The sequence below is a fragment of the Monodelphis domestica genome, chromosome 1, assembly GCF_027887165.1.
Source record: "Monodelphis domestica isolate mMonDom1 chromosome 1, mMonDom1.pri, whole genome shotgun sequence".
Taxonomy (NCBI): domain Eukaryota; kingdom Metazoa; phylum Chordata; class Mammalia; order Didelphimorphia; family Didelphidae; genus Monodelphis; species Monodelphis domestica.
Window position 1 is genome coordinate 187,409,438 of NC_077227.1, and position 27,134 is coordinate 187,436,571.

A 27,134-nucleotide genomic window follows, 5' to 3' on the forward strand; every position below is an offset into this window, starting at 1 on the left:
GCAGGGGCTTTTTAATTTTTGATTCAGACTCATGACCTGTAACTTCATCAGTGTAAAGAATTTTCTAGTGAGAAAATTCCCTCAGTCAATGTATGAGTAACTATTTTGCAATTTCTGGTATGGGAGAATTGCCTAGGAAAATAGCTTAAGAGCTGAAAGGGACCTTAAAAACCAACCCCCTCGCTTTAAAAATGAGGAAACTGAGGCAAACAGAGTTTAAGTGACTTATGTAGAATCACACAGCTAGTAAATATCTGAGGCTGAATTTGAACTCAAATCTTCCTGACTTCAAGCCCAGTGCACTCTCCACTGGACCCCATTGCCCAGGCTTTTATAGGCAGTAGAGGTCAGAGGTAGAGTTTGAAATTAAGTCATCCTGATTCACTATCTATTATATCATACTGCCTCTCCAGGTAGGTAGATATTTTTGGTATTATTATCCTTATTTCCATTATTATTTTATATATTAATATATTTATATCATATTTAAATGGTATACTTACATATTTATAATTTTACATATAATATTATATTATTGTTATGTTTATTATTATTATTATTATCATTATTATTATTATTATTAGGCTACCAGGTAGCACTCTTGATAGGGTGCTAGGCCTAGGGGAAGAAAGTTATTTAATCATTTCAGTTGTGTCTGACTCGTTGTGACCTCATTTGGGGTTTTCGTGGCAAAGATCCTGGAATGGTTTGCCATTTCCTTCTCCAGGAAGGAAAGAAGACCTGAGTTCAAATGTAGCTTCAGACACCTGTGTGACCCTGGGAAAATCACTTAACCTCTGACTTCCTCAGTTTTCTCATCTACAAAATGGGGAAAATAATAGCGCCTACCTCCCAGGATTGTTGTGAGACTCAAATGAAGGTTTTTGTTAAGAGCTTTGTAAACATTAAGGCACTAAATAAATGCTAGCTATAATTACTATGTATTTTCTTATACTCTAAAGTCTTAATCTCAACACAGATGTGATCTGTGGTTCTTGAAGCCTATGCCTCCAGAGTATAAGCTATGCCAGATCCTACCCTGCTGGAAAGGCAGTAAGGCATCCGGTGATAAAGTGAGTGCCTACCCTCAAATGACCAGTCTAGCTAAGTGCAGAGAGAATCATCACCAGAAGCTGATGGATTTCTTTTTTAGCCAGAAATTCACTTGCTAAAATTTAGAGGAGTTTTGGTCTGCATTAGTAGAAGGAGAATGCCATTTATCACACCGGAGAAAACACCACAGGGACAGAACTACTGTCAAATGATCTGCAGAGGGAAATGGCAAACCACTCCAGTATCTATGCCAAGAAAACCCTAAATGAGTTCATGAAGAGTCAAAGGCAACTGAAATGACTGAACAACAATAAATGTAATGAGGTGGAAGGAATTCAACTTGTATACAAATCAGTAAATATATGATCATTTGAGAAGGGAAAGAACCCCAACCACTAAGGGTACCCAGAACACCTTTTCCTATAACAGATGACAACAAAGATGGGCACTGAAGTGAGTAAGGGATTCTCAGAGACAGGGTTGAGTAAACAGTGTGATCCAAGAATGGAATTAGCAGATGGGAGGCACTAGAGTATAGTGGATAGAGTTCTAGACTTGGGAGACAGGAAGACTTCAAACACTTACTATACAAACCTGAGAAAGTCATTTAATGTCTCTGAGCCTCAGTTTATTCATCTGTAAAATGGAGATAAGGCTAACTCCTACTTCACAGAGTTGTTATATTAGATGAATTAATGTGTATAACATTAAACCACTATGTAAATATTGATTATTATTATTATAATATCTACGAAGTATCTGGGAAGTTTCTTTAATAGACTATAAACTCCCTGTGGGTAGTGATTTTTCATTTTTATCTTTATATTACCAGTGCTGAATACAATAGTATGCACTTAATAAATGTTTGCTAATGGATTGATATAAGAGAAAAAGAGTGTATGGGTAATAGAAATAATAGGCATGAAAACAATCTCCTCAAGAAACAGATTAAAAACCTGAAATTCTCACATTTTGCTCTAAGTAAGAATATCCACCATTCTAATAGCTTCTCTTTGCTTTTTAGCTGTTCTTGGAGTTCACAATTTAGTCAATAATCCACGGTTTAATGAAGAAGTACCAAGTAATGAAATTGGCAAAAGCCCTCCTAGAAGTAAGTAAAAGGGGATTTGTCAAGGATGTGAAACTTCTTGGCTGCTTGCAAATTCAGATTTCTTAATTGGCTGTAACACAATATGTCCCAGGATATTTAGTATTATTACATGGTTGTCAAAAAGCTTAGTGTTGCAATTGTAGAATGTTATCACGCAAGCTTTTACCCTGGAAAGTTTTGATCCCTGTTACTGTTCACATATGTGGCTTGCCCTCACAAATAATCTTTTAGATTCTGCCTAATGTCTTACTTGCTTTTAATGATCTGGGCTTAGGGGCAGATACAAGTCTTATAGCAAGCTCTATTTCAAAGTCCAGGAGGAGTTCTATCTTGTCAGGAAAGGAAACATTATCAGGAAAGATAAGAAGGTAATGAACACTGAGACAGAGCCTGGGAAAAGCTGCAGACTAGAGAAATGGATGGAAAGGAACTTGCAATATAAATAGGAGACCTGGGGGTGGATAGTTGGTGTTTAAGATATTTTATTAGAAAAGTCAGTAATGGGAAAAACATGGGGACAAGGAAAAACTAATTAGGAAGAAGGTTCAATAACTTTTTAAATTTTAATTTTTTATTTAATTTTAAACCCTTACCTTCCATCTTAGAACTGATCCTAAGCACCAGTTAGGGCTGGGCAACTGGGGCTAAATGACTTGCCCAGAGTCACCCAACTAGGAAATCTCTGAGGCCAGATTTGAACCTAGGACCTCCTGTCTCTAAGACTGGATCTCTATCCACTAAACCATCTCACTGCTCTTCTATATCTTTTTTAAAGCTAGTGGCACAGTGGATAGAGTATAGGACTTGCAGTTTAGAAGACCCAAGTTCAAATCCTACATTAGATATTTACTATATGGATAATCTTGAGCAAGTTAATTAACCACAGGGCAGAGAGCTTGGAATTAGGAAGACTTAAATTCAAATCTGGCCTCACATACTTCCTAGTTATGTGACCCTGGACAAATCACTTAACCCCCATTGCCTAGGCCTTATTGCTCTTCTGTCTTGGAACCAATACACAGTATTGATTCTAAGATGGAAGGTAAGGGTTTAAAAAAAGTAATCTGGGCATTTCCTGACTTCTTAAAAAGCATAATCAACCACAAAATCTTCTTTTCTCATATTTTTATCTATGACATATTTAAGGATTCAGGACAGGCACTAGAAGAGAAAAGAGAAAGGGGGAAAGAACATTCAAAATAAAGATTCATCTGGATGTTTGAAAGTAACCAGAGAAATGTACTATTCATTTTCCAAAAAGAAGTAGAAAACCTTGGAAGTTAAATGGGAGGCTAGGATATTATATTCTCTGAAATTTCTGCTAACTGTGACATACAAATCCTCACACATGGACAAGGCCTCGATTTCAGGCTTTCTATAGCCCTTTTGTTTCCCTAGCTCTTCAGTATTTGCTAGAAGATCAGTATATTTGCTTAAGCTTTCTGAATACTTCCTGTCCTTTGGACATAGCCTCAGGATGGAGGAATCAGTAACCACTGATCAACAGTCCATGCCATACTGGCATAAGGAGAGTGGATCTTCTAGCTTGGTTTAGTAAAGCAGTAGACCCATAGATGTTCAAGGTTATAAAAACCATTAACAGGAACATAAGTGAATCAAGAAATAAAAATGCCTTATGATATGTTGAATTCTCTTCATGTGTCTCACAGATTTCATTTATTTATAGCTTTACCAACACTGGAAAATAACCCATTATCTTCTTTTGGGTGTATCCATCTGTACCCACATTCCTGGAATGATTAAAAAAATGAAGGAAAGTAGGAGGGAATTAAAAGTTAAACAGTGAGGAGAATACATTCTTTTTCTTTTTTTTTAACTCTTACCTTCTGTCTTAGAACTAATACTCAATAGTATGTATTGATTCTGAGTCAAAAGAGCAGAAAGGAGTATTGGTTCTAAGATGGGGTTAAGTGAGTTGCCCAGGGTCACATAGCGAGGAAGTGTCGGAGGCTCTATTCGAACCTTGGACCTTCTGTCTCCAGACACTATCTACAGAGCCACCTAGCTTCCCCCTCATTTCTTTTTCCAATGATGCGTGCTGTATATAAGGTTATATTTATGTGTATAAAATTATATTTAATCCTCAACATTCAGGCATTTAACTTTCACATCTTCAAGTATTCACATGATTTCATGATAATCTCATTTTCACTTTTGCATTGTCAACCACACAATTTCACAGCTATATACCATAGAGAAAAAAATGATCGTGACAGTCACAATTTCCAAATTTGAAGGGTGGTTTGGCATTATTATTCAGCTGGATGGAGACATCGAGATGATGGGTTTCATCATCAATACATATACACACATCCGTGTATACATATAGTATGTATCTGTGTGTTTAGATGCATTTATACACATAAACACTATTTATGCACATATTATATGCATACGCATATTTATCTGTCCATTCACTATTTCTTTATATACATGCCAGTCATCTTCATATGGGAGTGCTATTTGGAAAGGTACTATGCCAAATGGCCATCTGCACATTTGATTATTTATAGACCCCAAAACCTAAACCCAAACACAATATTTCTGAGCAATACTGATGTTTGTTTTCGTGATAAGGCCAGGAACCTTATCATTTCCTATATTTGAGCCTTGAACATAGTTACTGAAGCTGAGAAACATCAAGTTAAAGCACCAGGAAGAATTAATTAGTCATTAGTAAAGCCATATAATTCACTTGCTTGTCTAATAAACCTGAGTATGTTTTTTATTAGATTTCATAGTTCCTGAAACCCATAGTACCACTTTGGCAAACTGTCTTTAACTCTAAGAATTATGTTATCACACATGATTAAGAAAAAGAGAACTTGAATTCTAAAAAAAGTATTAACTTGTGTTTTAGATGTGGTCAAAGGTGAGAAGGTCAAGCCAATATTTGAGGAACCACCCAATCCCACAAATGTGGAACTAAGTTTGCAGCAGCTGAAAGCAAATGATCCCAGCCTTCAGGAAGTCAACCTCAACAACATTAAGGTATTTAATTACAACAGCAGTCACTTGATTGCATCAGTAAGGGCTGGAAATGTTCTAGAGATTACTGGTTACCTGTTTGCTTATCAATTTACACCCTTTTAGAATATCTCTTATTTTCCTATGCTATGAAATGCGTTTGTATAATGAAAAAAAAGAGGATGCAGTCTCCACTGTTCCTTGAAAGAAGTCTCAGTTCTTGAAATAAACACAGAAGGAATTTATAATATATGTTTATCCAGATGGTAACTGGATCCTTAGCCTAGGTTATGCAGTTTCACATGAAAGTTGAAGGATAAAATGGCCTTGGGGACCCTAACCATCCTTCCTGAATTATAGAACATAATCCAGAAGGAGCACAAAGTATGCCAGTATGAATGTTCTCATTAACAATAGTAAGCTAGTTCTTTTTTGGGAAGCCAACTTAAAAAGAGTCAAATTCCAGAGTTTTAGATTTGGAGTGGAAGAGTTTGATCATTGTGCTTTGGACCAGAGGTAAATGTCTCTTTTACTCCAAATCCAAAGAATTCCTTGGGCCATGAAAGAAGGGAAAGATGTTAACAGATATAATTGGTTTAGGGGCATCTTATAAAGATGACTATAAAATCAACATATACAGGCATAACTATTTTATTATACTCTAATCTTGCATTTCAAACAACCAGATTTATAATTTTACCATGTTCCATAAATATCTCAAACTTGATGAGTCCAAAATGGAATTAAATTTGTTGCTCCCCTAACTCATTGCCCCTCTGAATTTCTCTGCTTTTTTTGAGGGTGTCCCCTAAGGATCATAGAATTGGGGCTGGAAGGGACCTCAGTGACCACCTAGTTCAATCCTCTCATTTTATAAATGAAGAAACTGAGGCTCAATGAGAGTAAATTACTTTTATATTATCATATCAATAACGAGCAGAAGTGTGATTTGGACTCAGAACCTCTGGCTTCCAAACCAGTGTTCTTTCCAGTACTCCATGCTGTTATCCTTCCAGTTAGCAACTACTTTGCAACCTTGGAATCATCTTTGACTCTTGGCTTTTTCTAATTCATTTTTTTCTCCATTAAAATTCATTGTCACTTCCCAATGACTCCCCTTCTCCAACATGATCCTCTGTAAGAAATAAATATGGTCAAATATAACAAATGGATATATTACATGAGCAAGCCTCATTCAGTTCATAAACATTTGTCAAACAGCTGTGCCTGGAATAATACTAGACTCCCAAGATATATAAAAGTGAAGCAGCCTATTCTATTCTATTCTATTCTATTCTATATCTATTCTATTCTATTGTGGGAGATGGCATTTATAGACCTAAGTTAAAACAAATTCTTTCCTAGACTGGACTTATAATTTCTTTGATGTAGATAACCCCCTACAAGGAAATTCCCTTCATTAATGTAGATGGGTAGCTTCTTTTTAGGCAAATACCTGAGATTAAATGCCTTGCCCACCACCAATATGTGCCAGAGATCAGCATTCTCTCTACTATGCCAGGAAGTCATATGAAGCAGAGATATTTAAATGGATATAGCCCTGGATCTGGACTCAGGTCTCCCTGAACCCAGAACCTGTCTCAGTCACTTACCAATTGTGTGATGCTGGGCAAGTGAATTAACTGCTTTCTGCCTTAGTTTTCATCTATAAATGGATAAAACAATAGTACCTGTCTCCTAGAATTACTGTGAGGATGCAACAGAATAATATTTTAAAGTACTTTGCAAGCATTAAAGCACTCTATAAATGGTGTCTATTTTTGTCAGCATAAAATATACCAAAGTTATTTGAGGAGAGGAAAAGGTGAGGGTGTTTGCCCCCAGGGGAAACAAGATCAACTCTATGTAGGAAATGACCCTTAAAGAAAACCAGAATTCTAAGGGGCTGAGATTAAGAGGGAATGCATTCCAGACATAAGAAACTACCTGTGTCACAAAGGCACACAGAAATAGAAGGTGGAATGTCTCATAAAGGGAACAGAAATATGGCCATTTCATTGGATTGCAGACTTTTTGAAAGAGAATAATGGTGAACTAGGATTGTAAAGATCCAGATTGTAAAGATATTTAAATGTTAAATAGAGAAGTTAGTGTTTTATCTTAAAGGCAAAAGAGAACTTCTGCAAGGATTCTTAATCTGGGGTCCATGAATTTGGTTTAATTTTTTTTGTAAATATATTTAACATAATTGTTTTCCCTTTAAATTTTATATATGTAAAAGCTTTATCCTGAGAAAGGAGTTCATAGATTTTACCAGGGTCCATGACCCAGAAAAGGTAGAGCTTTTTTAAGGAATGGAATGAAATGTGCCTTAAAAATATAATTTCACAGCTTTGTGCAGAGCAGATTGGGGAGAGGAGAGACAAGGGAAGGAGACCAGCTAGGAGACTATTGCAGTAGTGTAAGTAAGAATAGAGTACAGCCTGAACTTACTCTGAGTTCTTGGTAAATGTGAGAACAGATGAGTGGGAACATACTCCAACTCAGATGATGTGCTGGAAAATATTTAACCACAGGTCTTCCCCCCCCAAATATATGAATTACACACTTTTAAATTTAATCTAATTTATTAAATTTTTCTCCATTACTTTTTAAATCTAGATAATCAAGACCTTTTTTGTAGCATTGTTGAATTTTAAGATATAAATGCCCACACTTAAAATTTAACAATCAGCTCCCTACTTCACCCCTGCCTAAATCTAATGGATTGCCAAGACTTATTGATCTATCACCACATCTTTGCCTTCTGTCTTCCTCCCTCATCCTAGAGTCCCTATTGGAGCTCAGTTCCTCATCACTTTTCATCAGGATTATTCCATTTAGTCTACCAAAGCTTCCATTCCTTCCCTTCTGATCTTTTCTCCATACAACAGCCAAATTGATATTTCTAAAATAGAGTTCTAACCATGTCATTCCCCTATTTAACATTTTTCAGGAAGTTTCTACTGGCTCTAGGTTAAAATACAAAACCATCCAACCATCTAATTCAAGCTCCTAGCTACCTTTCTACTCATTTCCTATTATTTCCTTTTACATTCTCCATTTTAATCCAGTTGTCCTGTTAGTTGTCTATGATATATCTGTGTTCCACTTCTGTACCTTTGTACAAGTGATCCCCCATATCTGAAACACAGAAATCCCTCTTTGCCTCTGCCTCTTAGAATACCTTGTTTTTTGAAAGCATATCTTAGATACTATCTACTACAAGGTTTTTCCTGTTCCTTCTAGTTTGGGGGCTTTCTCTTGAAATTACTTAATATAATTTATGAAGACTTTATATATTTATTTAACTTTACACACCTTGTCTCCTCCAATAGATTGTAACCTCATTGAGGGCAATGGCTACTCATTTTTGTCTTTGAACCCATGCACTTAGCACAGTACCTTACAAGTATTAAGCATTAATAAAGGCTTCTTAAATTGATTTGAAGTTCAGCATATTGACTTAAGCTTCTTTGAAAACTTTCTGTGTTTTGGATGTAGCCTTCAATGAGGGAGTACATAGCCATTGATGAACATCTGATGCATTTTGCCACACTGGTAAAAAGAGAGCAAACACTGTCCAAGGGAAGGATTACAAAGACATTTCAGAAGTAGACATGTATATAATGGGATGCCTATACTATCATAATAATATGGCTATCCATTCTGACCTTTCATTTTACAGTATTTGCATTATCATTCAGAGAAACCATTACCAAGTGGTTCCTGCCTTTTGTTAGATTTCACACATTTTACAACTAGCTTACTCTTCTGATTGCCTGGTCTTTTCTGTATAAAACTGGTTGACACGACTTCATAAAATTTATGATTTCTCTTCCTTGTACATTGGTTAGTCCATACACAATACTGTAGGGAAGTACTTCATTGAGTCTTTCTCTTGGAGTCCTCTATTCTAACTCTAAAAGAGGTTTGTCCAAAGAATGCCGGCTGGAAAAAAAATTGTGCTGGGAAATCCATGTTAAGGAATTCTGTACTAATAGAGCCTTTGGGCATATCTATTCCCTTCTTCCACATTTCTTTACTACTTTGAAAAAACTCTATAATTTAATTGATGAGGGTATTTCCTCTATCATTGTAGATCAGAGCTCCTTAATATCTCATGAGTGTCTGAAATATTAATCACCTGGTGACCAACTTTCTGGTAATGAATCTTTCAACATTTCACTAAACCATTTCCCAGACATCAAATATACATTCAGTCCACCTTCTGCCTCATACACAGAGCTTTTCCAGTGTGGTAAAGCCAACCAAAACTTAGTCTCCCAAGTCATAGGGTCACTTCTACACTAATAAGGAGAACTTTAGTGTAGATTCCTCCCAGTCACTTTTTTTCCATGAACCAAAAGCTGTTTTTTTTTATTTAAAAAAATTTCAAATGAAGATTTTTTTCTTCTCTTCCTTTTCCCTACCCTCTACTGAGAAAGCAAAAATAAATATCTATTACTCAGGCAAAACAGATTCCCCACATTTGCCCCAAAGCTTGTTCAAGAAAACTTCTTGGGAGGCAAATGGTGAGTGGATGTAAGAATTTTGTACTAATAAGAACCAAGAAATCATTATGGGACAAAAATAAGCATAAATAATTGAAGGCAACATTTTCCAATGCCCTAAGGGGGCTACAGATGCTCATTATGGGCTTAGTACTTAAAATAATTTTCCTGTTAAACTACATTGTGGTATGGTGAAAAGAGTAATGGATTTGGACTCAAAGGATGATAAATGATTTTAGATCTTGAATTGGAAGGGACTTCAGAGGCTCTCTTGTTCAACTCTTTCAAAAATTCAGGTTCAAATCTCATTCTGCTCTGTGTGACCTTGTGCTAATCATTTAACCTTGCCAGACTCCAGTTTCAATATCTATAAGGTGAGAGAGATACTCAGACACCCTTCTAGCTCTAAATTTATGATTCTAGTCTTCATTTAGTATCAACATGTCCCAGTAAGAACACACAACTTTTAAGAGTTTTCCTGATTTTAAAATATCATCTTGTCCATAAATAGAAAAAACCACCACCTTTATTTCTATTTAGACAGTCTTGGGGACATCATTCTAGGTAGCAGAGCTCAGAATACATTATACTGATGGGGATTTTAGAACTTGACGGCAAGTAGAGACTTTCACTGTGAAACTCTGAATAGAAGTTGGAAATGGAGTTGCAGTACAAATGTTTAATAGTAGGGCAATTAGTCAACAACTATTAAGCACCTAAATGTTGCAATGACTGAACAGTCCCCAACATACAAATGGATTATATTCCCAAAGTTTCTGCATTATTTGGTTATTTAGAATTCGGTATACATTTCATTGTAGAAATCATATTATTATGAGTTGAACAATTTAATTCAGAATGTAGTTAAAATACTACACATTTACATTGTAGGAGACTATTGTTATCATATTAGTAGTTTAGCTAATTGGCTAAAACAAAAACTGTAAACTTTAATGTTTTATTTTTCTCAAAAGCTGGTATCTTATAGGAGGATGAAGTGGGAAGATGTTTGTGACTCTTTTAAAAGAGAATTCCAGGCAATTGTAAGGATTTTAGAGGTTGATGGACTGGTCCTTTATAATGTTTAACATTGTGGTAAAATGCATAGCTTCCTTTTTCCTTAAAATAGATATATCATTAGCAACAAATTTAAGTTTTTCATTAAATCTAAGCACTTATCACAGTACTTTGTACATAATGGTTGCTTAATAATGCATGTTGTGTTTGTAGCTATGTTAAAGATAATTTTGGGATTCACAAATAGAATGAAGAGAAGTAAAAAAAGAGAAAATGGAGATGAATGGAGAGAGATTTTTCCTTGAAACAAATGGGCAAAATTTGAAAGCAAGGAAAGAAGGAATTAAATACAATATACTTTTAATGAATAGTTCCTATAAGAGTAGTATATGATCTTAAGCTTCCCTAAGAAAACATCTAGCTTCAAGGAAGGGATACTCCTACCATACTCTGATCCTGGGAAGATAGCATCAAGAGTTCTATATTCATTTCTGACCACTATGCTGGAGTATGACCAGAAGTGCACAACTAAGATACTATGTGCACTCCCAATTTTATAGCTTACTTCTTCCTAAGTTTAGTATTCAGTTAGTCCTGATTCCTTCCTTGTTATTCCTTACTTGGGAGAATTGGGATATATAGCCTGAAAAAGAATACTCAAGAGGGAAAGTTCTAGCTGCTTTTAAGTATTTGAAGGATTGTCAGTTGGAAAAGGGAATGAGACCTGTTCTCCCTGACCCATAAAACAGAAATAGGAATAGTGTGTGGATGTTACAAAATTTAAGTTTGATGTAAAGAAAAATTCCTTAACAATTAGAGCTAGCCAAAGCCAGAGTGAGTCCCCCCATACAAGAGGAAGGCTAAATGTCAAGACTAGATAACCATTTATTGGGTATTGCTTTAAAGTATATGTTTTTTAAACCTTTATCTTCTGTTTTAGAATCAATTCTAAGTGTTGGTTCTAAGGCAAAAAAGTGCTAAGGGCTAGGCAATGAGGCTTAAGTGACTCACCCCGTATCATATAGCTAGGAAGTATCTGAGGTCAGATTTGAACCCAGGACTTCCCATCTCTAGCCCTGGCCCCCAAACCTCTGAGCCACCTAGATGCTCCCAAGGAAATTATTTTTCAGGAATAGATTGAACTAGATGGCCACTAGGGTTCTTTCCAATGCTAAAATTCAATAATTATGTCATTATCTGGACTATAAGTGATAGAAGTAATAGATGTAGGAACCCCCTAATTGAGAAGAAAGAAGATGATAAATTATATTTAGATGATCAGTGATAGAAAGGAAGCATCATTAGGTCACAGAGTTGGTAGAATTTATTCAGGCTAAAATGTGGTTCCTGTCCAGAACAAAGATAATGGAGGGTAAATGGGCAAATGGTTAAAAATATCTTTTAAATAAATAGGGACCTTTTGAAAGTCAGAAATATGTAATTTAGGATCCCACCCAATGGTCTTAAAATCTGTACCTCTACATTTCATAGAATATTCCAATTCCAACTCTGAAGGAGTTTGCAAAGGCTCTGGAGAAAAACACCCATGTGAAGAAGTTCAGCCTGGCTGCCACCCGCAGCAATGATCCTGTTGCAATTGTAAGTAAATCTCTTAAATATATAACTTGAAAAATTCATTAGAAGCAAATACAGGCTGTCCCAGAAGTCTCAGGGCAAAAGGCTTAAGTAGCTACTGCTTATAACTGCACTAAGACTTTTGGAACAAGTTGTATAACATTTTTTTCTATTAAGTGTTCTTAATACAGGTAAAGTATGCTCTGCATAGTAAGTAAACCCACATTAGTTATGATTTTATGGGAGGGGAAACATTTTATCTAATTGGATCTCAACTATCAGGAGACATCAAATAACTAGAATTTTCATTCGTTTAGGTGAAATCATTTAGGCAAATTATAAGGAAACGTTGCTAAGCATAGGCATGAAGTTACATTAATGAATCAGTCAACAAATATTTATTATGTGCCAGGCTATGAACTAAGCACTAGAGATATAAATACATCTGTTCTTAAGGAGCTTCTGTTCTAATAGAGGAAGACAAAAACATAAAAAGGAGCTAAAAGCAGTAGAAGGGGAAATAATACTACTAAGCTCTAAAAAGTATTTAGAATTTATCTTTCTTGTTGTAAAGAAGCTCTCATTTCTAGACTACTCAAAGCCCTGGAGACTTGTACAGTGCCCTCCCTACTTTGGGAATAGGTTATTGGGACCCAAGTTGTTTTTTTTTAAATTAAGTTATTACCAAACACCAGCTTTATTCAGTATGCTGAGCATTTCTGCACAGAAACCCTCAGAAATGCTCACTGAATCTTCTTCCTTATCTGTCCAGGCTTTCGCCGACATGTTAAAAGTAAATAAGACATTGAAAAGCCTAAATATTGAATCCAACTTTGTCACTGGAACTGGGATTCTGGCACTGGTGGATGCACTGAAAGAAAATGAATCCCTGACAGAGATCAAGATAGACAACCAGGTAAGCTGCAGCATCTATCTATGTACTACAATTATGTCTGCTATGCAGAGAATGAGAGAGTGGTAGCCAAAAGTTCATCCATGCCATGGGGAGAAAATATTCTAGCCTAGGATAAGTGAAGCACTTGAGGAGACAAGCAGAATAGTATTGATGCACTAGAGTAGTGTATTATCAGTTTCTACTAAAGGTAGGACCCCAGACCCATCCAAGAAGCCCAGCTTTGCCCCTGACCTTAACCTGACCCTCCAATCCTACTCTAATCAAGAAAGGAAAGCAAATTGTCACACCCCAGAACTCAGTTACCATTTTTAAAAAATGGTTCTTTTTCCTCATAAAATATAGCCAATATAACCAATATATCTAATATAGATAGACCAGGGTGAGCAAATGCAGCTACTCATGCTGGCTCTCCAGCCAATTTGTCTCTTTACTCTCCTCTGTTCCAAAATTAATCAGTAGCTGCCATTTCTTAAGGAGGGGAGAATGTTTATGCAGAGACCCAGTAGTTATAAAGGTCCTTATCCCAAATTCAGGCATTAAACATTTATTAAGTACCTACTATATGCCAAGCACTGTACTAGGTTCTAGGGATTCAGAAAGAGGCAAAAAATAATCCCTGACTTCAAGAAGCTCACAATTTAATGGGGGAGACAAAACACAAATAAATATGGACAAACAAGCCATATACAGGATAAATTAGAAATAATAGAAGGAAGGCACTAGAATTAAAAAGGATTAGGAAAGATTTCCTCTAGAAGATGGAATTTTTGAAGGGACTTTCAAGGAAGCCAGTAGGTAGTGTAACCGCCAAAATGTGGTTGCCAAAACTGTGAAGATAATTTTTAGTGTCTTGACTTAAAATCTAAAAATAAGTGGTCGCTATGGGAAAATTCCCAAATATGAAAATACCCAAGTCAGCTGGGTTTTATGGAGATTTTAATTCATATAAATGAAGGAATTAAGGGAAGGAGAGAGAGAGAGAGAGAGAGAGAGAGAGAGAGAGAGAGAGAGAGAGAGAGAGAGAGAATAGCCAAGCAGTAGAAAAGGGCCTAGGCCAAAATGGCCTAGGCCTGAGCCTAAGGGAGAACAAGCCAGTCTTTATCACTCACCACAAGATCATCTTCAAGCAAGCTCCAATCCTTCAAACTCCGAACTCCAACCAACTCCCTATATCTGACTTCCAATCCAAAACTCAGTTACCTGAACTGACTTCTCCTTTTATTTTATTTTATTTTATTTTATTTTTTAGTTTCATTGACTTATTTTTTTAAACGTTATTTTATTTGGTCATTTCCAAACATTATTCATTGGAAACAAAGATCATTTTCTTTTCCTCCCCCCACCCCCACATCTCCCATAGCCGACATGCGATTCCACTGGGTATCACATGTGTCCTTGATTCAAACCCATTTCCATGTTGTTGGTATTTGCATTAGAGTGTTCATTTAGAGTCTCTCCTCAGTCATATCACCTCCACCCCTGTAGTCAAGCTGTTACTTTTCATCGGTGTTTTTACCCCCACAGTTTATCTTCTGCTTGTGGATAGTGTTTTTTAGATCCCTGCAGATTGTTCAGGGACATTGCATTGACACTAATGGAGAAGTCCATTACGTTTGATTGTACCACAGTGTATCAGTCTCTGTGTACAATATTTTCCTGGTTCTGCTCCTTTCGCTCTGCATCACTTCCTGGAGGTTGTTCCAGTCTCCATGGAATTCCTCCACTTTATTATTCCTTTTAGCACAATAGTATTCCATCACCAACATATACCACAATTTGTTCAGCCATTCCCCAATCAAAGGGCATCCCCTCATTTTCCAATTTTTGGCCACCACAAAGAGCACAGATATGAATATTCTTGTACAAGTCTTTTTCCTTATTATCTCTTTGAGGTACAAACCCAGCAGTGCTATGGCTGGATCAAAGGGCAGACAGTCTTTTATTGCCCTTTGGGCATAGTTCCAAAAATGCCCTCCAGAATGGTTGGATCAATTTACAAGTCCACCAGCAATGCATTAATATCACAACTTTGCCACATCTCCTCCAGCATTCATTACTTTCCATAGCTGTCATGTTAGCCAATCTGCTAGGTGTGAGGTGATACCTCAGAGTTGTTTTGATTTGCATCTCTCTGATTATAAGAGATGTAGAACACTTTTTCATGTGCTTATTAAGAGTTTTGATTTCTTTGGCTGAAAACTGCCTGTTCATGTCCCTTGCCCATTTATCAATTGGAGAATGGCTTGATTTTTTGTACAATTGATTTAGCTCTTTGTAAATTTGAGTAATTAAACCTTTGTCAGAGGTTTTTATGAAGATTGTTTCCCTGACTTCTCCTTTTAAAGAAATTTTCTCTTATGTCACCTCCCCTAAATTTTCACATCTACCAATCACAATAGTTGCTTTTTTCCCAGGACTGCCCATTCTTAGTTCACATCTTCTTTGGTTCTCACCTTCTCTGGTTAGAGTAAATCCTCTGAGCACTTCACACCTCTTTTGTTAAGCTTGCCTTTTGTAAGTTGCTTGACCTTTTAGTGATTAATTTAACCTTTATAGGTACTTAGCACCCTTTTGTATTAGATCTAAAAATAGACCTAGCCTAAGATTCTAGCTTTACTATAAGGCATGAGTTAGGGACTTTTCATTGTTCAATCAGGAGTTTGCAACTGTATCTTCCCCTAAGGCGCACTGTCTGAGTAGGGTGGAGTAATGTTAAAAGTTCCCAATACATTCCTGATCAAATACCTCCATTGTTAAAAATGGGGAATAACTTAATCAAATCTTCTGAAGTAGAGCTGAGTAGTTTTAAGATTCACAGTAGTGATGAGGAAGAAGAACGCCCCAAATATGGGGAATAACCAGAAATAATAGAGCCAAGAGGTAGAGTATCTTTTTTCAAGAAACAGCCAGAAGGCCAGTATCACTGGACTGAAGGTTATGTATCAGGGAGTAAGGTGTAAGAAGACTGGAAAGGTTGAAAGGTGCTAGGTTATGAAGGACTTTGCATAAAGGCAGAAGATTTTGTATTTGATCCTAGAGGCAATAGGAAATAATTTGAGTTTAGTGAGTAGATGGGATGACATAGTAGCACTTCAGGAAAATTTTAGTGAATAAATGGAGGGTAGATTAGAGTAGGGAGAGACTTGAGGCAGGTAGACTTATCAGCAGGCTATTATAATTCTCCAGGTATGAGGTAAAGAGGAGCTGCACCAGAACACTGTCAGAGGAGAGAAGAGGGCATGTTTGATAGATATTGCACAGGTGAAATCAACAGACTATGGCAATAGAGTGAGTATGGAAGGTATGAAAGAGAGTGAGGGGTTGAGGGTAACCTAGATTGTGAGCATTGGGGCTTGGGAGTATGGTATTGCCATATACAGAAATAAGGAAGTTTGGAGACAGGGAGGGTTTAGGGGGAAAGATAATAAGGTCTATTTTGAACAATGTTGAGTTTAAGATGTCTTGAGATATCTGAAAAGCAGTTGGATATGTGAGATTGGAGAAGGAAAGATTTTCTTTGGAGCAGGGAGATTGGGGAAGGAAAGGTAGATTTGAGAATCATCATCATAGAGATACTATTTAGTGTGTGGGAGCTGATGAGATCACTAAATGATATAGTATAGTGGTTAAATACATACCGTTAAAATACTGTTAAATATCTATTAAATACCTACAGTTAGAGGGAGTTAAATGAAAATATAGCAAAGGAGATTGAGAAGTAGTGGTGAGACAGGTGGGAGAACCAAGAGAGAGTGGTATCCTGAAAACTTAGAGAAGAGAGAGTATCAAGGTGTTGTGGGGGGAGAAATGTCAAAAGATGTATAAAGGTCAAAAAGAAAGAAATTTGGGGAAAGGCCATTGGATTTGTAAACTAAGAGATTATTAGCAAGGGGGCAGTTTTAGTGGATTAATAATTCTGGAAGCCAGGTTGTAAGGAGTTAAGAAGGAAGTGAGAGGAGAGAAAATGGAAGTTCTTATTGACAGCCTTTTCAGGGAATTTAGTCACAAAAAGTAGAAAAGATACAGAATAATAGTTAGCAGGGAGAGAATGATCAAATGAGAATTTTTCCTACTGCCTGTTCACATAATAGGCACTTAATGTTTATTGACTTAATGAGTTATGAAAAGGTGAGGGTTGGGGAGAAAAGATGAGTTCAGAACTGAACATGTAAAATTTAAGATGTCTGTGACTTCCAGTTCAAGACAACATATATAAAAGGAAACATAAGACCAGAGTTCAAGAAAGAGGTTAAGACTGGATAAAATAGATCTAAGAATCACAGAGTGAATCCATGGGAACTGGTAAGATTATCAAGCAAGATAGAGTAGAGGAAGAAGAGGAAAAGACCCAGAACAAAGCCTTAATAGATTTCTTTGGATAGTCAGCATGACCTAGATGAAGATCCAACAAAGGAGACTGAGAAGTAGTCAAACAAAGAGGAGAGCTAAGAGAGGCAGACAGGCAGAGACAGATAAAGAAAGACAGAGATATATAGGAAAGGAGTTAATCAACAGTGTTAAAGACTGCAGAGAGGTGAAGAAAGATGAGGTTTGGGAAGTTTCCATTAGGTTTGGCAATTAAGAGACAATTGGTAACTAATAAGGGAACAATTTCAGTTGGATTCAGATCCTGGAAGCTAGACTGCATAAAGTTGAGAAGAGAGAAAAGTAGAGGCACCAACCATAGACAATTCTATTAAAGGGTTTAGTATAAAAGGGAAAGAAACTTATGAGATGATTCCTAACAGGGATGAACAGATAAAATAAGGATTTTTTAAGGATGAGGGAGACATGTAGGCAACAGAGAAGCAGCCAATAGACAAGAACAGAATAAAGATTCGTGAAAGAGGGAATGATAGAAGGGGAAATCTGCTAGGCAATGGAATGCCATTTTGCTAGTCCCAGGGACTAGAACTAAATTTCTAATCTGGAAGTTTCTTTGCTGGATGTGTCTTCTAACCTAGCTAGGTCTAGGAGAACAGAATGAAGAAGAGCAGAAGGATGTTTGTGGTATGGTTCTGTAGTGTTCCTCAGGTTTCTGACCTCAGAAGAGTCTTGGGCCACCTAGAACAGTTCAGCTTTCCTTATTCCCTAAACTTTCTCCTGAACTGTTTAGCATTCAATAAAGGTGTAAGATGAAATGGGGAAGAGGATAGGTAAAATAGAATTATCCTTCTCATGTACCTATACATCTCTAGGACTTCACCCCCCTCCATCCCAATTCCAATTTGCTTCCCCAGAATGCCCTTAAAATTAATTTCTAAGACTTTATCTTCCAAGCTCAGAAATGTAAGCTGTGGACATCTCATGGGTACTTTTCCTATAAATTGCTACACTAACTCCCACATAGTCATGCTTTTTCTATTGCTGGGTACCTAGAACAAAGGTTAAAGGATAGAGTCTATTTAGAGTACTAAGAAATAAGGATAAGGAAGAGATAGAGCAGCCGGATGTTTAAATGAAACAAGCTGAGAACCCCATGGAATAATAAAAAGTTCAAGAAGAGATTATTTCAAAATTCTAGAGAAACATTACTAAATGACTTGAGATGTGCTTATTTCAAAGTATATTTACATTTTTGTATGTGAAGTGGCTTAGGTTATTTTGAAACCTTATTTCTGAATCCATATTCTCAAATTCCCTCTTTCAGAAGTTCCACCTTCTTAAAATCTATCTAATAATCTAGACCCTTAGAATTTCAATTAGTTTCAATCTTTGAAAATACAAACTTGCAACCTATACTTGCCACTTCAAATCCCCCTCAAGATACTAACTTCATAAATCATCTTTAATTTGTCTTAAGTCACTCTGGAATGGATTTACCAAGTTCTTATACTTGACTTCTCTGTTGTACTTCTCTCTCCTTGTGACAAGAAGAGAGAAAAAACATTGTTTAGCGGAAGAGCTTGGCTTAAGTCAATAGTATGCAGAAATCCAGAGTTAGAGCTTGTTCTCTATTATAACTTTGATCCAGAGGCATAATTGGTATGTGAAACCAATATAGCATGGTAAGTAGCAAAGGTACCAGAGTGCACATCTCCTGAGAATCCATTGGGTGATGCCCAAGAGCTCTTTAAAAACAAGAACAAGATAAATGAGAGGCTGTCAGTGAAGCTCTTGCTAATTATAATTCCATCAGGTATGACCTATGAAAAATAGAAAACTCAAGAAAGCACATAACAAATTAATCAAATGGACAGTGTACTATAGTGGAAATAATTTTGGTTTGTAATCAGACGGCCTAGATTGGAATCCTAGCTTTCCTATTTATGTGACCTTGGACAAATCTTTGCCCATTGCAGGGTCTCAATTTCTTCACCTATAAAATAAGATTATTAAACTAGATGATCTTTAAAGGAAAAAAAAATATGCATTTATTTATTTATTTATTCATTTAGCTAAATACTTTACAAATCCTATCTCATTTGATCTTCACAAAAACCCTAGGATGTACTGTCAATAGCTTCATTTTACAATTGAGGAAACTGAGGCAAACCGAGGCTATGTGTCTTACCTAGTATTACCTAGTTAGTAAATGGCTAAGACTGGATTTGGCTCAACCCTTTAGCCTATGATTCCATGAGATGAATTTATAAATATAAGGCAGGAGGTGTGAACCTTCTAAGAAATGGGTTTACTTTTATTTTGTACTTTTCTGTTTGTAAACAACCTTCCTCCTAACAACCCAGCGAAGTAAGGAACACAGGTATTATTATCATCCCCATTTTACAGATGAGAAAACTAAAACACAGACATATCAAATGAATTGCCCATGGCCAATGAAATTCCAGAGCCAAGAATATGAAACCAAGGGGAGAAAAAGTATTACATGCCGTAATAAAAACTCATTTTAATAATCCATGGAAAAACTTCTAAACAGAATACATTTAATAGGAATATCTCGGTAGTTTTTTTATGTAAGTGAGAGGCAGCATGGTTCTCCAATCTAAACTTGCAGTCAGAAAATCTCTAGATGTGTGTCTCAGCCCAGCCCCTTATTAGCCATTTGACCTTAATCAGATCATATACCCTCCCTGAGACTCAGTTTCCTCATAATAATAATACCTGCCCCTACTACTTCATAGAGTTGTTGTGAAAATCAAGTAATATAATGGTTGTGAAAATGTATATTAAACTGTATGCCACTATATTAGGCAGGTAGATGGTACAGTAGAGAGAGTGCTGGGCATGGAGTCAGAAACACTCATGTTTCTGAGTTCAAATTCTATCTCAGACACTTACTAGCTATGTGACCCCAGACACTTAACCCTATTTTGCCTCAGTTTTTTTCATTTGTTAAATGAGCTGGAGAAGGAAAAGGCAAAGCACCCTGGTATCTTCACCAAGAAAATCCCAAGTGGGGTGGTGAAGAGTTGGACATGATTGAACAACCTGGCACATTGTCCAAATGGAATATTTATCAAAGTGAAAATGGCAATGGATTTGTCTAGAATAGCAGAAATGCAATCTCAGTATTCACAAACGTAATTATTTAACACTATTCTCCTCTGAAAACTACAGTCCTGTAGATAAAAATATGAGCAAATAAAGTTTTGAAAAAAGTTGGCAGAAAAGTATTTATACTCCAAAAGGAAATGGCTATGTAGAAACTTTGGTGGGGGAGGAAACATTTTCAGCCCCCCTCCCCCAAATTATTTACAGATCTAAGAAGTTGTAAGGGTCCTTTCTTTTCTAGAAAGTAGTCATTTTTCACACGGTAATACCTCCATCTGGTGGTGTTTGCAAAAATTGCCTCTAGGGTTCCTTCTAGCCACGTTGGAAAAACTCAACCTACAGAATTAAAACATATGGAGAATTTCTGTAATGTTCAATTAGGTAATTCATTTGGATTTACACTGAATTGTACTAAGAGGTCAGAAGATTTTGGACTAGAGTTGTGATTTTCTGTTCACATATAATCAAAATAAAAGGCACCTATTGAACATTTATTCCCTGTAAGACGCATAAAGGTCCTGAGCCTTCAAAGACAAAATGAAAACTAATCCCTGCCTTCAAGAAGCTTTCATTCTTCTAGGAATTACAACATATAAATAGCTACATAAATGTAAGGTCATTTGAGGGAGAAAGCTCAATAGCAATGAAGGCCAATCAGTGGGGAGTTTGGAGTGCTGGATTGAAGTCAGTGAGATGTAAATTCAAATCTGTTCTCAAATATTTACTAGCCAGTTGTGTGACCTTAGACAAATCACTTTACCTGCCCTCATGTGTAAAATGAGAAGAATAAGAGTACTTGCCCCCAAAGGTTGTCATGAGGATAAAATGAAGATATTTGTAAAGCACTTTGCAAACCTTAAAGCATCATATGAATGCTTTTGTTACTGTTATTATTATCAGAAGCTAATTACATGGGAAATTATTTATAAATTATTTTTTTATTATCAGAAACTGACACATGGGGAAATTGATTATAAATAATTAGAATTATTATCAGAAGCTGATTACATGGGAAAGTGATATTATTATTGTTGTTACCTGAGTTGAACCTTGAAGAAATCTAGGGGTTTTAGCACACAGACTGGGGGGCTGGGTATGCAATCTAGCCCTAGAGGACACCCCATACACTGAGGTGGGTGTTGGAATTCTGAGTTTGGGGAAAGTAGGCCAAATTGTCTGGAATGTGGAGTATGTGAAGGGAAGAATGTTCAATAAACATGAAAACGTAGGCTGAAGCTATGTTTTGAAGGGGTTTAAATGCCAACCAGAGATGTTCATATTTTTCTCTTTAGGCAATAGGGAGCCTCTGAAAATTTCTGAGTCTAAAAGTGACATGGGAAGACTTGTGCTTTAGGAAGAAGTCAAACTGACTAATTTATTAATTAATTTTCTGGTTTGCACCCCTTGGAGCCACATCCACCAATAATTTCGGTTACTATAAAGTTATTTAATTTTTGAAAACTCCATTTGATTATTTATCCATGTTAAAACAGAAACTTCTTAGAGAACATATGGTCCATCCTTATCATTCTACGAAAAGATGAAGCAATTTGCTCAAGGTCACATAATTAGATTAGTACCAAAGCAAGGATTAGACCTTAGGTCTCCCGTTTCCAAGGTTAAAGCTCCTTCCATTACCCCCTGCTACCTTCCTTACAAACATTTAGTAGATTACAAGAAACACCAACTACTAACCTTGGTTTCAATTTTTTCCCTGTTTCTCTTTTTCTTTCTTCACACATGATTCACCCATTTTCTTCCATCTGGAAAGATTAGGAGGTCAGGTGGCAGCCACAGTAACTTCATTTAAAAATGTAACCACAACTTTGCTACTAACAGCAATACAAGGATACAGGACGATTCTGAGGCATTTACAAAAAAGAGTGCTATCCACCTCTGGAGAAAGAACTGTTGGAGTAGAAATGCAGAAGAAAACATGATTTATCACTTGTTTATTTGGGTTTATATTGGGTTTATTTGGATTTGTGTTTTAAAAGATTATTACCAAAAAAATGAATTATATGAAAACAGGTTTTGAGTGATAATACATGTAATACCCAGTGGAATTAAATGTCAACTCTGGGAGGAGGGAGGAAAGAGGGCAGAGAGATAACATGAATCATGTAACCATGGAAAATTCATGTGTAAATGTGTTATGGTATAAAATAAAGAAAGCAAAAAATAAAGTTACATAAAATGTAACTACAGATGAGCACAAGTCTGATGACTTTGTTTAAAACTGAATCTTCTTCACTTGGCTAGACTAAGATACAAATTGACTGGGTTGTTTGGTTGGGGGTTTTTTTGCCTTTATTCTTTTAAAGCCCAAATTATACCTGTTCTTTTTAAAAATTAAACCTGTTAGCTATTTGAATTATATTTTATGAAAGTAAATGTTTCTTCTTTTTTAATGTGTCCTTTTTGTGTGTGTATATGTGTTTGTATATGTCTGTGTTTGCATATCCACAAACCAGAGACAGCAGTTGGGAACAGCTGTAGAAATGGAAATTGCCCAGATGGTTGAGGAGAACTCAATGATTCTTAAGTTTGGATACCAGTTTACAAAACAAGGGCCAAGAACCAGGGTAGCAGCTGCCATCACAAAGAATAATGATCTAGGTAAAATACTGTAATTTTAATATGGTTATTCTTTTGCTTTTTAGCTGCTTTGCATTTAATGACTAATGGGATGTTGAAAACTACAAGACCATGGTGGCCATTTTTAGACAATTCCATCTTTATGTTTCAGATACATAGTTTAATAAATAATCATTACTATTAACCTTAGGGTCTTTTGGAACTTCACCAAATTCAGTGCTAATGGAATCATCCTAATAACAGTGCTTACAATTCAACTAAACCAAATGTTCTTAGCTTGGGTCAATAAACTTGGGTTTTTTTAAATAATATTTTGATGACCATATTTAGATATCTTTGATTTCCCATGCAATCCAATGTAGTATATTTTATGCATTTCAAGATATTATTTGGAGAAGAGGTTTTACAGGACTGACAAAGGGTTCTAGGACATATAAAAAGTCAAGAATCCTTGACTTACACAATTCCTTTAAAAATAGCCTTTGGTTTTTGTCTTATCTTCTTTAAAAAAAATATTTATTTAACTATACCTTATAGGTATTTAATAAATGTTTATTGAATCAGATTAAATTTATTATTTATATATAGTCCTTGATTATCTGTGTCATTGAAGAGGAACATGAAGTTATTTCCTAAATCACTTATATTGACTTTTAGGATTCATGTTTGTTCTTGCATTTGATTACAGGTATATCTGATTTGGAGAATTCATAGAATATTGAACAAAATAATAAAGACACTTTAAAGACCCAACTCAGAAGTATCTAAAAAACTAATTAGATTCTCCAAGCAGTTCTCCTGCTTAATTTTCCTCTATTCTTCATTTAATGATGAGTGAATAGCATTACTTTGATGCAAAGCACTAGTTAAAGTATTTCTATTCTTTTTTTCTTTAATCTTGTTAGCTATCTTAAATATATCTTTTATAAAATTGGTATAGTAATTCAGTTTTCTGTTTAAAAAGAAGCAACTCTGAAACACTATCTTCTTGTCTCTTGATAGTCCATAAAATGTAATTAAGATAAATAGATTAAAAAATTAAAAGTTATTTAAAACAGTGTTCATGTCATAAGGAAGTTAGAAGGAAAACATATTGTGCGTAAGCCACAGTGAAGAAAAAGAGTTCCTTGAGTTATGACTTATTCCTGATATATGAAATTTATGTTCAAGTCAGTTTGGGGTTAGTTATAAGACCTTGAGTTCCCTTCATTCTCCATGATAATTTTAAAAAGGTAATAATAGGAAAGTTGTCACCATGTTTGTACCCTTAACTTCAGAGTTCCTGATGTATTTACATGAAAACATAGATAGAGGGATAAGGAAAGGGAAGTAAAATCTGCCATCTGCCAGGCATTGTGCTAAGCACTTTTACAAATATCTTACTTAGTCCTCACAACAACCCTGTGAAGTAGGTGTTGTTATTATCACCATTTTACAATTGAGGAAGCTGAGGCAGACAGAGTGGATGTCTGAGGTCACAGAGTTATTAAGTACCAAAGCTAGGTTTTAACTCAGGTCTTCCTGACTCCACACCTAGGACTCTATTATACTAATAATTCTAAAACAATTCTTCTTAGTATATGAATGTATTTATCAGAGTTCATCATTCTTTCAATGGGAACAAGACTTCCAGCCACACTAGAAGCAAAAATCTCCCAAACATGTTTGAGGGAGGGAGATGGATGTTTTACAGTTTGATGAAGAGGCCCAGATCTTAACAGTCTTAACAGGCTAAAGACTTCTACTTACAACAGCTTTGAATAAAAATCTTTCTTCAGCAAGAAATTGCCCTTTTCCAATGCTTATTTTCCAGAGTTTTTGGATTGTCTTGCCTGTGGCTATTTTGTTTTGTTTTGTTTTGTTTTGTTTAGAACAGTATTAGTGGCTGAGATTTTTTTAACTGATCTTTTCTTTCTTTTTCCAACTTCAATAAGACTATCTCTCACCATAGAAAAATCAATAACAACCCTTCCAATTGCAAGGTCTCTCTAAAAATCTTTGCTTATTTTCTAAGGATTTACTTAACTGGATTTTCCCTTTTAGCAATATTTTGTCAGTTCTTGGTGGTGGTTATCATTTTAGACTGCACTTTCCTTTGTCCTTCCATTTAATGACCCTGTTTTATGGTGGACTTGAATGATCTTTGAAATGTTTGATTTCTCATACCAATAGCCACTGCAGTATCTCTAACAATCATTGAATGGACTCTTTAAGAACTTTACTTTATTTTTTAAAACCACAGAATTAAAAACGGGACCAAAGAGAGCCACTACACTTTTGTGTGGCAGTAAATTTATAGCACCCAGATGATGAAGAACTAACAAAAATCAGGAAATCAGGCAGGTTCTGAGTCAGCCTCATTTCATAATAGCACACATACACAACGATTGTTGTTATAATATAGAAAAATCATTGTTTGTCCCAAATAGTTTGTACATCACTATCAACTCATGTTTCTTTGCTATCTCTACAAAAATCTCTGAGAATTTAAGTACAAAATGATGATATCCTTGATGAAGGTATCAGAAAGAAGCAGTCAGGTCTTTGTGAATAATATTCTACAGTAGACCACATCTTTACAGTCACACAGTTGCCTCAACAACATAAAGAATAAAGGTCCCAGTGTGCTCATCATTTGACAATAAAGAAGCAAACGGTAGAGCAAAATGTTGCCTAAAACATGTCAACAATATGTTGTTATTTTGAAGTTAATACAAGATTCCTTCACCAAATCACAGAATTTGAGAGTTGTATGAGACCTTAGTGGACACGTAATCCAAACAATACCTGAAGAGAATCCCCAATATCACTTACCTAGCAAATGGTCATTTAACTTCTATTTGAAGACTCCAGCAAAGGTTCATTGTCTCTCAAGGCAGATCATTCTACTTTTGGAAAACTCTAATCATTTGGAAGCTTTTCTTGATAACAAACTTAAAGATACCTCTTTGCTGTTTCTACTCATTGCTTCTGGTTCTGTCCCATGGGGACAAAGAGAATAAATTTAATCCCTCCTAAAAGTAGCAGCCCTTCAATTCTTGAAGGTAACTGTCATGCCCTACCTCTCTCAATGGTCTTTTCTCCAGTTTAAATATCCTTTGTTCCTTCAACTGGTCCTTAAATGATATGGGCTCTAAATTTTTCACTTTACTGCTTGCCCTCCTCTAGATGCTCTCTACACCTTATCAAAGTCCTTAAATTGATGAGTCTAAGGAGACAGATAGATGCCTCAGAAGATAGCCAGGCCTAGAGATGAGAGGTTGGGTTCAAAACTTGCTTCATATACTTCCTAGCTGTGTAAGCCTGGGAAAACCACTTAACCCCCATTGCCTACCTCTTGCCACTCTTCTGCCTTCGAACCAATACACAGTATTGATTCTAAGATTGAAGGTAAGGGTTTTGTTTGTTTTTTTTAATTGATGAGCCTAGAATTGTACATAGTATTCCATATATGGCCTCACTATGGTTAAAGAAAGACTATCACCTTCTTATTTCTAGAAGTTATGTTTCTTTTAATTTAGTCCAAAATATTTTAGATTTTTGTCTGCAATATTTATAGTGCTTACACACCCTTACTCAGTCAATCCTGGCCCAGCTTATGGTTAATCTTCAGTTTCTATGCAAGATACATGTCCTGATTGACTAATACAATGAATTGTCTATTTATCTGCTTGCCATGGTTTGGGCAATGTATTGCATGCTTCATCCACTTGGTTTTTCCTGTGTGTATTACTAGATTCATCTCTTTTAAGTAGCTTCAGATTTCACTGAAGAAATCACGTAGTGTTGTAGAGATAAATGCAATCAACCTAATGTTATCTGAAAGCAGAATTATCTGCTGGACTTCATGTGGGAAATCTCTTTTCCTTTTGTGGATTGTGTACAAAATGTTCTTTACAACAGTAAG

At 35.9% G+C, this 27,134-nt stretch overlaps 1 protein-coding gene across 4 annotated transcripts in view; it reads left to right on the forward strand.

Annotated features, from left to right (window-relative positions):
- TMOD2 (tropomodulin 2) overlaps nt 1-27,134 on the forward strand; it is a 53,926-nt gene that overhangs the window by 16,806 nt on the left and 9,986 nt on the right. For all 4 annotated transcript variants that reach the window (XM_007479958.3, XM_007479959.3, XM_001370074.4 and 1 more), the window contains exons 5-9: nt 2,078-2,164; nt 5,046-5,176; nt 12,175-12,282; nt 13,031-13,174; nt 23,104-23,248. In XM_007479958.3, the coding sequence (XP_007480020.1) occupies nt 2,078-2,164; nt 5,046-5,176; nt 12,175-12,282; nt 13,031-13,174; nt 23,104-23,248 (615 nt within the window). The remainder of the gene's footprint in view (nt 1-2,077; nt 2,165-5,045; nt 5,177-12,174; nt 12,283-13,030; nt 13,175-23,103; nt 23,249-27,134) is intronic.